General features: G+C 35.9%; 1 protein-coding gene across 1 annotated transcript; it reads left to right on the top strand.

The window, feature by feature from the left end:
• The first annotated feature begins 5,831 nt into the window (after positions 1–5,831).
• Positions 5,832–11,901, top strand: LOC140804395 (hydroxyproline O-galactosyltransferase GALT6-like). The gene is made up of 7 exons (XM_073160395.1): positions 5,832–7,026; positions 7,481–7,713; positions 7,791–8,081; positions 8,165–8,293; positions 8,369–8,542; positions 11,286–11,393; positions 11,473–11,901. The coding sequence occupies exons 1-7, from the start codon at positions 6,150–6,152 to the stop codon at positions 11,638–11,640; spliced, it is 1,980 nt and encodes a 659-aa protein (XP_073016496.1). The 5' UTR covers positions 5,832–6,149; the 3' UTR covers positions 11,641–11,901.
• Positions 11,902–14,132: the final 2,231 nt, after the last annotated feature.

The following is a 14,132-nucleotide window of genomic DNA, read 5'->3' as shown; positions in this document are numbered from 1 at the left end:
TATGATCGTTTTCATGGGACTGCTCAAACTATAATTTTTTGAAAATGTGTTCTTGACGTGTTCTTGAAGTTATTTGTTGCAGGATTTGTTGGGAACCGTTGGGCGATCAATGCTGCATTTAAGTATTGTGAGTATGATGTTGGGATGATTTTTGGTGCTCCATTTCATGTCGATAGGCACTTAATTGCATTAGAAATCGTAGGAAACATTTGGTATCAAAATATCGTGTTCACAGTTTGAGTTGCGTTGTATGAATTGTATCGTTGTTTTGAGGCGTCATGGGAGTTTGAATCATTGTCATAGCATTCTAGGATGGGTCTCGAGGTGTTGGTTCACGGTCCGTATGATTGAGTTAGGAGGATTAAGCCATAAGTGTAGTGATTCCCGTCTGTTCACATTTTCAGAGCCTACACGGACCCTTAGCCGAAACCTGACACGGGGTTCGTGCCCATGTTTCTTCCGGAGTGTGAAATTATAGAGTCTACACGGACCCCTAGCCAGACCCTGACACGGGGTCCGTGCCTTTTGTTAATTTCGTAGTTAAATTGCAGAGTCTACACGGACCCCGACCCGGATGTATACACGGGGTCCGTGTCTTCCATGTTTGGGAAAAAATGTAGGGATTGTTTTGCGGTTCGATGTCATGGTTTAGTACGAGTATTAAACGAGGTCGAGTCCCGAGAGAATTAGAACGTCATAAGGAAATTTGTCACTTTTGAGTGTGAGCATGACTAATACGTCTAAGTTATGAGAGATAAGTGTTTGAACTCATGTTAGTATGTGCAGCAGTGGCCCCAAGAGAGATCTAACGAACCCCTCAATGCTATGTAAGTATGTTTGACGTACAAAAGAAAATGCTTTATTTTTTAGGTGTGCTAAATGTCTTGTGACCAATTATGAACGAATTTGGAAGTCGGTAACGTGGCCAAGGACCTTTCCACCCCGGTAAAGCATGATCGTGTTTAGATCAGGATTGGAAAGCGGTAAAGCATGACCAGGGACCAATCCACCCGGTAAAGCATTACCGGAGATCTCATGTATGTGGTAGTGGATTTTTCCTGCCAGCTCAGTACTGTGATTTAGTCTGAACAGACAATCTTATGTATGGGTCACTTGTTTTGAAACATATCTATATGCAAAATGATGAAGTTTATGTATCTTCAAGTATGTATGATGCAAGTATGTTCATGAAAAGTTTTATGATGATGTCACGTCAATGTTTATGTCATTACGTTCAAGTTTATGTATGTACGTCCTAATTTTAAGTTGCATTTGATTTTATTACGTATTATTTGGTACCCTCGGTTTATACATGTTGAGTCTTTAGACTCACTAGACTTGATCGATGCAGGTGATCACGAGTATGAGGAGACGAGGGGTGGGGACCAATGAGCAGGCTCGGTCTGTGCAGGAGGCTAAACACGAGGACCGCCAATGTTTTAAGATTTCATGCATGATGATTCTAAAACTCTGATTTTCACGAGATTGCTTTACGTTGTTGTACAAGTTATTTTTAGCAAACTCTATTTGTAACCTCTTTCTTGCAAATATTTTGGTTGAATAGTTTATCCTTATTGCATTTTGAATGATTACTATCTATTTAAGAAAATTTTTATTTTTCCGCAAATTTTGAAATAGTTTAAAAGTACGTTACAACACTAATCTTCTAGTCTCATTTCTTGTGCATATGACTTAAATATTTGTAAGAGATTGTTTCCTAACAAAATGTCAGCTCCTGTGTCATGAACATAAATCAGTAGTGTCTTTACCTAATACCAAGGTGTTTGTCCCGCACCTCTAATTAATATTTCTGTCATTTTAATCCTTTTACATAAGATTAAAATCTTTTTAGAGAAATCTCGTCCAACAATCTGAGGTAATTCTTCTTCAAATTCTTTTGAAAAACTCCTCTTTTTGTTGTACAAATTCCAGCTCCTGAATCAATATAACCAGCAAAATGTTTTGTTTTATATTGTTCATATAGCATCCCTATTAGGATGTATATCGAAAATGAGCTTGTGGTCATTGGATTTTCCACATTCTATCCTTAGCCATAAACTCCATTCCATTTTCTAGACATTTCCAATGTTTATGCTCTTAGATAAACTCTACCCCAAGAACCAATTGATCTGGTTCTTTTCCTGGTATTCATTTTATATGAACTTTCAATTCTCCGATGTTAATCATTTTAATCATTAATTGGTAAGTTCCTATCATAGGTTGTTCTAAATAGTATATGGTATTAATTGATTCATTTGTTTCGTAATATCAAATACTATTTCAACTTCTTTCCAACCTTCATGACATCTAAGCTTTCCTATTGTTGAAAGTATTTGAGTACCTGTTTGGGTTTCTTGAACATGTGTTTTTCACCACCTGTAGCTCGTAATTCTATCTCCCTGAAAAGATAGTCTTCTTGGTTCCAGTTTAAGACTTTGATTTCTTTGTAGAATCGGTTTGTCATGAATCTGGATATATGTTTCCTATATTAATGGAAACTCAAATATTTCTGGATAAATTGTCTGATCAACTTTTTCAAATATCTCAGGTATTTCAATGAACTCATTTTTAATAAACGATTCTGAATGAAATGCATTAGATAGATCATATGAAATTTGATAGGTAATAGAATATGGTCTATTAACATATTTCGTCAGCCTTTTTTCTTTGATGTGCTGATGTCAAAGCTCGGCTAAAATCTCGATCTGTCAGGTTGTAGGCAATTCATAGATAAATTACTCCTAACAAATTTCCCTACACATAGGTTTCCTGATATAGTTCCTAGTATTGAATCTTGAGGGTTACCCATTCTTTTATCGCATATAGCAATATCAATAGGTGAATCTATTCCTTCTTTGAAAGTTGATTGTATCATAATCTGGATTGCTCCGATATGAATCCAGGACATGGCTCGTGTTACTTATATCTTGCGTTTTTCTAATTCCTCATTAATTTCTTCAAAATGAATTAATTGAATCTACATTCTATTTCCTGCAAGTTCCATTAGAATTGTCATTTCTCTTCTAGAAACTTTATAGATTAGATGGTGCTTTTTATTTCTTAGGCCAAGATTTTCAAAAAACCTTTCTACATGTCATGTAGAGAATCCTTGATATCTCTGAACACTAAGATTTTCTCTCAAGATCTTTTAGACCATATTATGTGATAGTCTGACTGAAGAAACCAGACAATTTTTCATGTGTTTCGTGTCGAAACACCTCTTCTTCAATCTGATTCCGATTATGTTTCATCAGATTCTTCCTGACTCAAGACTTCTTCTTCTTCATATATATTTTCGTCCGAGGCAATATCCTCAAACTGGTATACTTGAATAAAATCTTGGTAATAAACTGATTCTTCATTATCCGGGGTCAAATCAAAGCGTTTAATTCCTCTTTTTTCGCTTTCTGGACAGTTAGTTGAAATATGACATCTTACCCCACATTTCCAACAATTATAATCTTTAAAACTTTCATTAGCTCGGGTGTGAGCTCTTCTGAAAGTTTTCTTTGTAGGTGTCCTCTTCGTACTTCGAGATGTACTCGATGCTTGGGATGATGTCTTACTTCTTGATGGTCCGCTCCTCTGTCCAGATTTGTAAGATCTGGCCTTTTGTCTAGACCATAATGTTCTTGGTTTCCAAGAACTTCTTCCATTTCTGAGGATGAGTTCTAAAACTTTCCTCTTCTGCCTTTGTAGTTTACTTTCAATAATTGTTAGAAGATAATTTTCTTTACAACACAAAGGAGTATGTTTATTAATACTACTTAATCGTTTGTAATTCTTTTGAAATATTTTCATATGAAACCATTCTACCAATTTTCATTTGAGAAAAGAGGATCTTCGTGCCAACGTATCTAGATTTACATGGACATATTCTCTTATTAGCATTTCTCTCAAGGGACTTGTAATTTTGTGGAAGAAAAGTTGTGTTGTTTTATTTTCTTCGACCTCTGAATTTCATCTATATTTAGTGAATATAATAATATATTCATCTACTAAACATCTGTCATGTAATTCGACCATACAGAGCTTGAGTGTATTTTTTTTTCTTCTCTATATCTTGATTGTTAAAATAATCCACCCTTAAAAATTATGCTTTGAATAGGGTTGCCAATCTTCCAGCTATCTCACTAAAAGATTCTCCAGCTAGGACTGACTCTTTAGTTTCCACCGAAGTCATGTTCTAAGCAATTTTACCTGATTTCATTAGATTCATTTCTAAAATTTTGATTAATCTTTATCTGTTGAGATCAAGTGTTCCTGCTGCAATTCTCATAGCTGATGTCCAATCATCTATGATATCCTATCTATTTTTGAAATCCAGTACATCCATGTTAAGCATAACCCCATAAGGATGTGTATGTTCTAAAACAGATTTCCCATAGGGTGTTTGGTACAAGGAAATTTGACTTCTCCTTGAACTTGTTCCCGCTGGGTGTGATTCTGCACCAACATTAAAATCTGGTTGGGGTTCTCTAATATTTATATTCTAAGATCCCACACTTTCTCTTGATGGTTTTTGAGAAGATGACCATGTTATGGTAGTTGGTTCACCCCTTATCGTGTTCATCTTTAGATCTACAACCTTGATATTTGCAAAAGATTCTGCAAGGTCTTGAAGATCCTCAAGACCAATCCTTTCTAAAATTGTCATCTGATTAATTTTTTCCGAAACTATTTTAATTAGACTGATCATTTTTTCTTCTTCAGTTAAATTTTTTGACATTACTTTGGTCTTCCCTCTTTTGTTTAATAAGGGTTCGGTACTAAAAGATGTGGTAACCTTCCTTCTGAAGTTTGTTTTTACTAGAATTTGGTTGTTGTTCTAGGTTTTGAATCCTTGTTTGAATCTCCTTTAATGTTCCAAGAATTTCTTCCTGGTTTTCAAGGATTTTCTTCACATTTTGTGGTACATACATAATACAACATATTTCCATAATTCTGCACTGTGTTTTGAATTTCTCTAAGGTCTCCGAAAAGTTTAGAGAAATCCTGGACTATTTCTAGAAACTTATTATTTTGAATCATAAGTTTATCTTAGGACTTTTATATGTTCCCTTTTGTTCTTGATATCTAACCTTGGTTAGAGCTTCCTGTTTTAAATATTCCAAAGTTTTGGAATAAATCGTATAAATGATTAATCTTGAACCTGGGTTCGGATCCATGTTATTTGAGAAATATCTCCTCATCAAACAATTAATTACACAGTAATAACAAATTTATATGTTTGAAATAATTTTACCGGAGCTCTGATATTATTTCTGGCCCAGTTAAATCAATTATTAAAGTTAGCACATATAAGGTTATTTTTGTCATTTTTATTATGTTAAGGAGTTTAAACAAAGTTTTTAGGTATAAGGAGTTAATTTATGTTTGCGTTTATGGATTTATCTCTAATTTATCTTTTTTCTAATACTATCTGGTTTTGCTTTTGAATAAAAATATAATATTAAATTATAGATGAAATTAACTAAAATAGATATACATTTATTGGAAAAATATAAATAATTTTATTAAAATGAAAATGAGATCCATAAATATTTAATTGATCAGATATTTAATTATAAAATATTAGATATTGTTGATGACGTGCAGTTCGAGACTCAAAAATATTTGAGTGAGATATGCATGTTATTGTGGATACTCTAATACGTACCCGATCGAAAAATTATAATTATGTTTAACATATAACATATGGTAATTGGTCCCAATGATGTATAATATTTTATTACCAGATTTAACTTTAACCAAATTCCTTTTGGATTGTTATTATATAATATTTTATGTTATTTATGAGGCAATTATACCTTCCACTGCCTAAAGCGACCGACCCAGAAACAAAGCAACCCCACCCTACTCTCATCCTCTACACGCTTGTATAGTTGTATGTATAGGCTACAGTACATTTCTCTCTCTCTCTTCTGTGTCTGTCTGTCGAGGCCCGTCTTGCAGTTGTGTATCTCTTTCCGGATTTGCTTCTGAGTCCATTTTTTAAAATCATATAATTGCCAATACTCTTTCATCTCCCCAAGAAGCTCAATTTGCTCCAGTTTTTGTTGATCATCAGTTATTATTATGCTTCTGAGTTGCATGTTTATCAGTTTTCATGTTTCAACTTTGCTGAAAGTTTTGTGAGAAATCTGAACATGAAGAGAGTGAATGTAGAGCTGTTGTTTTCACTGAGCCGGCAACGATCGATTCGGGTGCTGATTGTGATGGGGCTTTTGTACTTACTTTTGGTGGGATTTGAAGTCCCATTTGTATACAGAAATGGGTTCTCTCTTGTTTCTCAAACAGATTTTTCTAGCGGCGAAAATGCTGGGTTCTTGAATTCCAAGCATTTCATGCTGGAAAGCGAGGAGAATTTGGAGGAGAAAGAGGCCCCTATTCGCTCTGTAGATATACAGTATCATTCACGGCCCGAGAGAAGAATCAAAGAGCTCACAAAAACGCCACTCTCGAGCTTGAATTTCAGTGCAGGCATTTTGAATTCGAGTCTTAAAGATGGAATTTTGAAGTCCGCGAAGGAGGCCTTTGAACTGGGCGGAAAGCTGTGGCAGGAGCTCGAATCAATGGCAAAAAATCGTAGTGATGAAGAATATATCGAAGGTGCTAGTCTTGATCGTAGCAGTAGCAGTAAAATTGAGGAATGCCCGCATTCAATATTGATACCAGGCAACGATTTCTTGAAGAATGGGCGAGTGGCGATGCTGCCGTGTGGGCTAACTTTAGGTTCGCATATAACTTTGGTGGCGAAGCCGAGGGTAGCACACTGGGAAACGGTCCCGAAGATTTCTTTGTTGAACGAAGGGCAACATGTTATGGTTTCACAGTTTATGATGGAGCTGCAGGGGCTGAGGGCTGTGGAAGGGGAGGATCCACCCAGGATTTTGCATTTTAATCCGAGGTTGAAAGGAGATTGGAGTGGGAGGCCTGTCATTGAACAGAACACATGTTACAGGATGCAGTGGGGGACATCGCAACGTTGCGAAGGCTGGAAGTCCAGAGCTGATGAGGAGACTGGTGAGCGGGAATGTTTTCTTGATTATGGCATTTGGTTGGTTTGAATTTCATGTTGTTCTTTTCACTTTTTGGAGAGTTCTGTGATTGGGTAGGAATTTAGTTTCAAAGATATTGCAAAATATTAACTTTCTTATCGTTTTAGGAGTGCCCAACTCAACCCTTTGCCCACCTCTGATTAGATTAGACGGATTTTGGTTCTTTGGATAATGGCTTGTCGATGAAAATTGAATTTTTTTTATTCAATTATAGGTGAAAGCTATAATTCTAATTTAGTTAGGTTAATTATGTATGGATGCGTATGAGGTTACAGGGCATTGCTTCTTCCAATCGTTTATGTGCTGAAATTTTCTTTTATCTTGTGGTAGTTGTTTAATTTGTTGTTCTCCCGGTCCTGTATTCTCTGTAATTATGTTATGACTCTGGACATCATGGGCAATTCTTGGCCTTTCTGCAGTTGATGGATTAATGAAATGTGAGAAGTGGATCCGGGATGATGATAATGGATCAGAGGAATCGAGGACAATGTGGTGGTTAAACCGGTTAATAGGACGGACTAAAAAAGTGGCTGTTGATTGGCCATTCGCATTTGTGGAAGACAAATTGTTTGTCCTAACACTTATTGCTGGCCTTGAGGGTTATCATATCAGCGTAGATGGCAGACATATCACCTCGTTTCCATATCGCACCGTAATTTATGTAACCCTTCCTTTGTCTTATATATATAGTTTCCTGACATTATTTAATACTTTTTTTTTTACTTATAGGGATTTACACTTGAGGATGCCACTGGGCTATTTCTGAATGGCGACATCGATGTTCATTACGTGTTTGCTGCATCCTTGCCCACATCACACCCGAGTTTTGCTCCTCAGAAACATCTTGATTTGTCTGAAAGATGGAAGGCTCCCCCTATTCGAGAAGGGCCGGTTGAACTTTTCATCGGTGTTCTTTCCTCAGGCAACCACTTTGCCGAAAGAATGGGCGTGAGGAAATCTTGGATGCAGCATAATCTAATAAAGTCGTCAATCGTTGTTGCGCGTTTCTTTGTAGCTCTGGTTGGTAAAAAACTGATCTGTTTCTTACAAAAGATTGATCTCCTTTAAAATCGAGTAACTAATTCGAAACTTACTTTTGACAGCATGCGAGAAAGGAGGTTAACGTTGAAGTGATTAAAGAAGCAAATTTTTTTGGTGACATTGTCATAGTCCGGTACATGGACAACTATGATCTTGTTGTACTGAAAACTGTTGCCATCTGTGAATACGGCGTGAGTAATTGATTAAGAACTTAAAGATCGACTTTTCCTTTTGCTGCCTCAATTAATTGCTCTCAATATTATCAGGTTCGGGCTTTATCTGCAAATTATATTATGAAGGGCGATGACGACACGTTTGTGAGAGTCGACGCAATTATTAAGGAAGCAAAGAAAGTGCCTAATTCCAGAAGCTTGTATATTGGGAATATAAATTACTACCATAAGCCCTTACGAAGTGGGAAATGGGCTGTCACGTATGAGGTACCTTGTCGATTTCACTTTTTCCACCTCATAATTTATACAATACCTTTTTTTCCTTACTTTTCCTGCTATAGTCGCAATTTTTCCTGCTTTGGTTCAAAGAGCTTTAGTTCCTTTCACTTGGTGCCATCTTGATATTTTGTCTTCGCTTCACCTTAAAATCTTGCCGCACTTCAAAAAACAGGATATTGTGAAGCCATAGGCTTCTAGCTATGCATGTTCCAAGCCTCGAGTGTGTGAGGCATTTAATTATTTTGATTTGATTAGGCAGTGAGAAACTATTAGAAATCTAATTTGAAATTCACTGGTCAAGTCATGATTCAAATGGTTCCCTGAACTCTGAATTTTACTTGAATCATTTTCAAAAACTTTGTTTTCTTAGATGAATCTTTATTACATGTCATCAATTAAGGTTCTAGGTAATCATTATAGTTTCAGAAACATTGAGTTATTTTTATTTTGGCCGAGAAGCTTTAGACTAAGGGTGCAAGTGAGCCTAAGTGCCAGTGAATATCTCACAAGTGGCTTAGTAAAAGTTCGATTTGAGCTTGGGTTTCACAGAGTTCAAGTTGAGCTCGAGGGTTAGTGCAAGCCAAAGTTCGATTTGAGCTTGGGTTTTACAGAGTTCAAGTTGAGCTCGAGGGTTGGTGCTGTATGCTTGAGTGCTCATTGAGTAATAATTTTCTTGAATATTTTGTATTTTTTTATGTTTAAATCACCTGTTTATCCCTAATATATTATTGAAAATATATTTTAATAATCAGTTTTATAAATTTTAAAAAAACGCTTCCCCTACCCCGGACTGATCACCAAATTCAAGAACCTGTTACAATTCGTGATTGTAGAAAAATACAAGGCACATCGGAAAAGGCTTGTTCACTATTTCGTTTGATGCTCATTCAAATTTGGTCTGGTCCTGGTCGGTGGTCCAGATCTCCAGAATTTAAAGCCAAAAACATCGCCTTGTTTTTCTTCTTCTTCATTTTTTATAAAAACAAAGCAATCATATTCTACCTCAGGATTATTCCACGATGTTTCTTCCTCAAATCAAACTACTTTATTAACAATCACTTGCTCCATGGTAGAGGTTGTAATCTGTGGTTCTTGCATCACTGCCGCCAAACTCATATAAGATAACTACATGTCCACTAAATATCCGAATCCTGCTCTTCTTTGCTGGTCTTAGGCATGCTTAAGGGTTTTCCGGTCCCCGTCGCATCTCGGTCCCCGGTCCAGTTCCGATCCGGTTCCTATTGATTCCGGTGCCGGAGGTCCAGGAACTGGACAAAACCGGTCGTTTGAAAACCGGTTTGGTTCAGGTTCCAAGGTTTCGAACTGGAAGTCCGATTCGGTATCATCGGACCAGTTCCGACCGATTCCAAGCCCACATTTTTAATATGAATGCGCTTAGGCGCCCAAAGGTAGGCGCTTAGGCACCTATGCTTCGAATTTAATCTTCTCACCGCGTCGGTATTTTTTATTATTTGTCTTTTGAACAAAAATGTGTATTTTTCAAAACATTTTTCGAATATTAAAGAATATTATATTAAAAATTACAAACAATATCGAAAAAATAAATATTCATTTATTAAATTTCAACTTAGAATAGCATTTCAACTTTAATCTAAAAAAATTTAAATCTCAATTTTCATCATTATTAATAAAACACAATTCTAGAATGTTCTTCTTCTACTTCATAGTATTGGCTCTCGCAAATTCATCGATAGTGTCTGTCGTCCTATTATTTTTTTAGCGTTAGCGAATTTTGTAGTAATAGAAGCATGAAAATCTATTCTGAACAAAGATTGTATATATGATCTCCAATTACTCGGTCGCATGTTGAGAAGACCGACTCGAATGCTACATTTGATCACTGAACTGCAGATATGTCTCTTGCAATTCATGAGAAGATCACATATTTCTTGAATTTTCTTTTCACCACTGTAAAATATCGAAGTTATCTCTCGTTTGAAAATTATGAATAAAAAACATTTTTCATTTGATGAGCTTGTGCAAATTTCTTGTTCTTTATATTTTGGCGTCTTAAAGTCCATAAAAAGTTAATTCCCGTTGATTTCTCAACCGACCTTTCTTCCAACTATGGTTCCTTCTCTGATCCATATTTACTATAATACAATTGAAACATTTTATGAAGAGATTGCATTGACTTATGTTCGTCAACACTCTTCTCCAAAAATGTATCATAATATTAAAAAAAAATTCTAGCGACCCTGACTTTGACTTGGGTCGAGTAAAGTTGCAAGACAATGCATAGGTGAGATCACCTCCTAATGTTTTTAAATTTCTCTTTTATGCTTGATACAAATTGAGCAAAATCTCATCATCTTTATATTCAACAAATTTATAAAACATATTGAAAATTTGAGGAATGAAAAAGGAGGTGGTAGGGTAATGAATGCCAAAAAATCTTCTAGTTACATTTTTAGATATTTTTAATAAAAGTAGTACATTTAGTAATAAGATCTCAATCATTTTCTTCAAGTTGAAAAGGAGACCAACAATAGTATTATAAAACAGATTGAACAAATCTTTATATTATAATATTGTATTAAATATATGATAAAGAGAATTCGTTGAGTTTCAACTATAGTAGACGGTTCCAGGTTGAACTGCCCCGTTGTTCATGCTTTGGTGGTCTGTAAATCGAACATGTAAATAAAACGGCGCGCATAAAGTACATTGCCACGATACTGATGCTCTTCTCTGATTTTTGATGATATAGGAGTGGCCAGAGGAAGAGTATCCACCCTATGCAAATGGACCAGGCTACATTATCTCATCTGACATTGCAAGTCTCGTCCTTTCGGATTTCGAAAAACACAAACTAAGGGTAAGTATAACCTCCATGTTCCGAATCGCTCAGCACAAAAGCTCTGGCCAAGACACTTGAACATTTTCTTTCTTTGCAGCTGTTTAAAATGGAAGACGTTAGCATGGGAATGTGGGTTCAGAAAGTCAACTCCTCAAGACCGGTCGAGTACGTTCATAGCTTAAAGTTCTGCCAATTCGGGTGCGTAGAAGACTACTATACGGCTCATTATCAATCCCCCAGACAAATGATATGTCCTTTGGAATAAAATGAGACAGCAAGGGAGGCCTTTGTGTTGTGACATGAGATAACATGGACGTTAGAAACAATGTATGGGACTGCTACATTGGTTGTAGAATGAACAAATTTTGTGGTGATAGTATATGATGTCTAGTAAATTCTTGTGGGATCATTAATATGATACAGTGGAATTTCCCCTCATTTTTTTCTGGCTTGGATGGATACTGTTTAGATTTTATGTACATTCATAAAATTGCTATTTAATATATATGTATTCATGTGCATGGAAGCCATACTTGATTCGTATACTGTGGATGTACAACTTTATTTCCATACATAAAAACTAATGTGTACGTAGTATTAGACACAAAATAACATGAAAATTCTGTAACAAAAAAAATTAATACATACTTCTACAACAAAATTGTTTGCACTAGGTTGCCAATGCTGCTGTTAATGACACTTTCTTGTACGAAACTATACTCTCACATTCTTCTGCATGTGAATAATAGAGAGCTTAGGTTAATTAAAAAAGGAAAAACAAAAGAAAAGGCAAAGGGGGGAAAACTAGAACCATTTAGTATATTTTTCATAAAATTTTACTTTCAAGTTGGGATGTACCATGGCAAATTCAGAGTTATTTGCGATTATCAGAGTATCTATTTTAGGTGAAACTTGAGACACTAAAATAATGTCGTGGGCTACCGCATTTCAACGTGTCTTGTTTAGAAGCCGGTTAAATATAAAAAAAAATTACACATTCGTTCAAAATTACTATGTTCATGAAACAAAAAAAATTAAAAGTTCAGACATTTTGAGCAAAGAAAATTAAGAACAAATCACCCTTCAATGGTAAAGTAAAAAGACACTTATCAGTTATCACATCACATATACTATAGCTATGTTTGGTAGCTATGATAAGGGAATGATTATTTAATAATCATTCTTTTATCTCGCGTTAGGTTCGTTTTTTATTAATATATATGCTCTCGATTATGATTGAAAGCTCACATTATTAATGTTATTTGTGTGATTAAATATCACTCCTCAAAGGGTGTGATAATTAATAATTTTTGAATAGTGATTGTAATGTCCGAGAATTAATCACTGTTAATCAAGGATTATTGATTTATAATTTAACGTGATTACGAAGGGGCCAACTGAGACATGATTTAAGATAATCTGCGGTCATTTATTTTGAATTTTAGAATGTGTTGCCGAAGCAACACCGCACTCGCGCTCATGGTTAGACCGCACCCGCAGTCGATGTCCAGTAGGGTGGCAATTTTTGAAAAACTGAGACCCCACCCGCGGTGAGAAACACGACCGCACCCGCGGTGCAAACAAGACCGCACCCGCGGTCGTAGTTTCTGGAAAATGGATGTAGATCAGTACGCTGAGCGCACCCGCGGTCCGGAATGTAACGCACTCGCGGTGCGACGTGTTTTGCAAAGATGAGGCCACCTCGTCGAATTCATGCATTGATATATATATAACATGAATTCCTTCAGAGTTAAACGTAAGAAATCGAGAAAAGGTCTGAGGGAATTTGCTGAAAATCCTTACGCCTTTTGCGAGAAATCCGTCCGTTAGATTTTGAATCCGACTTCGGTATTGAGTTCCTATCGACGTAGGCTATAACTGGACGTAAGTTTTACTACGTTTTGACATGTTTTAGAATTATGATATTGTCAGAATTGAATGGAACTCATATATGTTGTTCTTGACATGTTAGACATCATAGAATCGAAGTCAGATTAAGAAACAGACTGATTATGGAATTGTTATGAATTTTCTGGGTTATATTGATTTATACCAGACAAATTTGAATAGTGATTTGATTACCAATTGTATTGGATATGAGTTATGGATTGTAACTGTGATTTGAGGATATTGTATTGACGGGAATATTGAATTTGTACCGTTATGCCGATGATTCGAATTAAATCCAGATTGATCAAATTGTTATTGATTTGAAAGGTATATTGATATGAGATTATTGGTATTGTCATTGCCAGACAGGCTGTGAATTCAGGACTTCGACTGAGCCAGAAACCGACGAAAGATAGGTATAAGTCAATGTGGTACTGGGAGATCGACTTGAGTCGGTTTAGACTTGAGTTTCCCTAAATCACATACTTTATTTTATTGCATTGATATTTGCATTGATTTGACTGATGTACTTGTTCTCTTGAATATAGATAGCAGGTATTAGACGAGTAATCTTGTGACAGAAGTGCCTGATAGTGGTGGGATCGCCACGGGCACATTGCACGATGTCTCCAGATAGGATGTTAGCGATAGAGCTACAGTCCATGACGGATTGGTCAGGACACCAGATGTTTGGTTATATCGAGTAAATAGGATTGGAATTCTTCTATTACGGAATTCGATATAGGAACACCATATTTGGTTATATCGAGTAATAGGATCAAGAGTTCCTTCTATTACGGAATTCGATATAGGAACACCACATTTGGAAACCGGGATCCCTGGACTAGGATTGAGTCTAGTCTGAAT

Source organism: Primulina eburnea, chromosome 11 (assembly GCF_022965805.1).
Source record: "Primulina eburnea isolate SZY01 chromosome 11, ASM2296580v1, whole genome shotgun sequence".
In the NCBI taxonomy this organism is placed as follows: Eukaryota; Viridiplantae; Streptophyta; class Magnoliopsida; order Lamiales; family Gesneriaceae; genus Primulina; species Primulina eburnea.
The sequence above is the reverse complement of the archived record's forward strand: the minus strand, read 5'-3'. Positions and strand labels throughout refer to the sequence as shown.

Excerpts from the sequence above, each read along its gene's own strand:
- LOC140804395 (XM_073160395.1), top strand. The coding sequence starts at position 6,150 with ATGAAGAGAGTGAATGTAGAGCTGTTGTTTTCACTGAGCCGGCAACGA. Across the intron at positions 8,082-8,164 it reads CGCGTTTCTTTGTAGCTCTG|CATGCGAGAAAGGAGGTTAA; the intron begins GTTGGTAAAAAA and ends TACTTTTGACAG. Across the intron at positions 11,394-11,472 it reads TCGAAAAACACAAACTAAGG|CTGTTTAAAATGGAAGACGT; the intron begins GTAAGTATAACC and ends CTTTCTTTGCAG.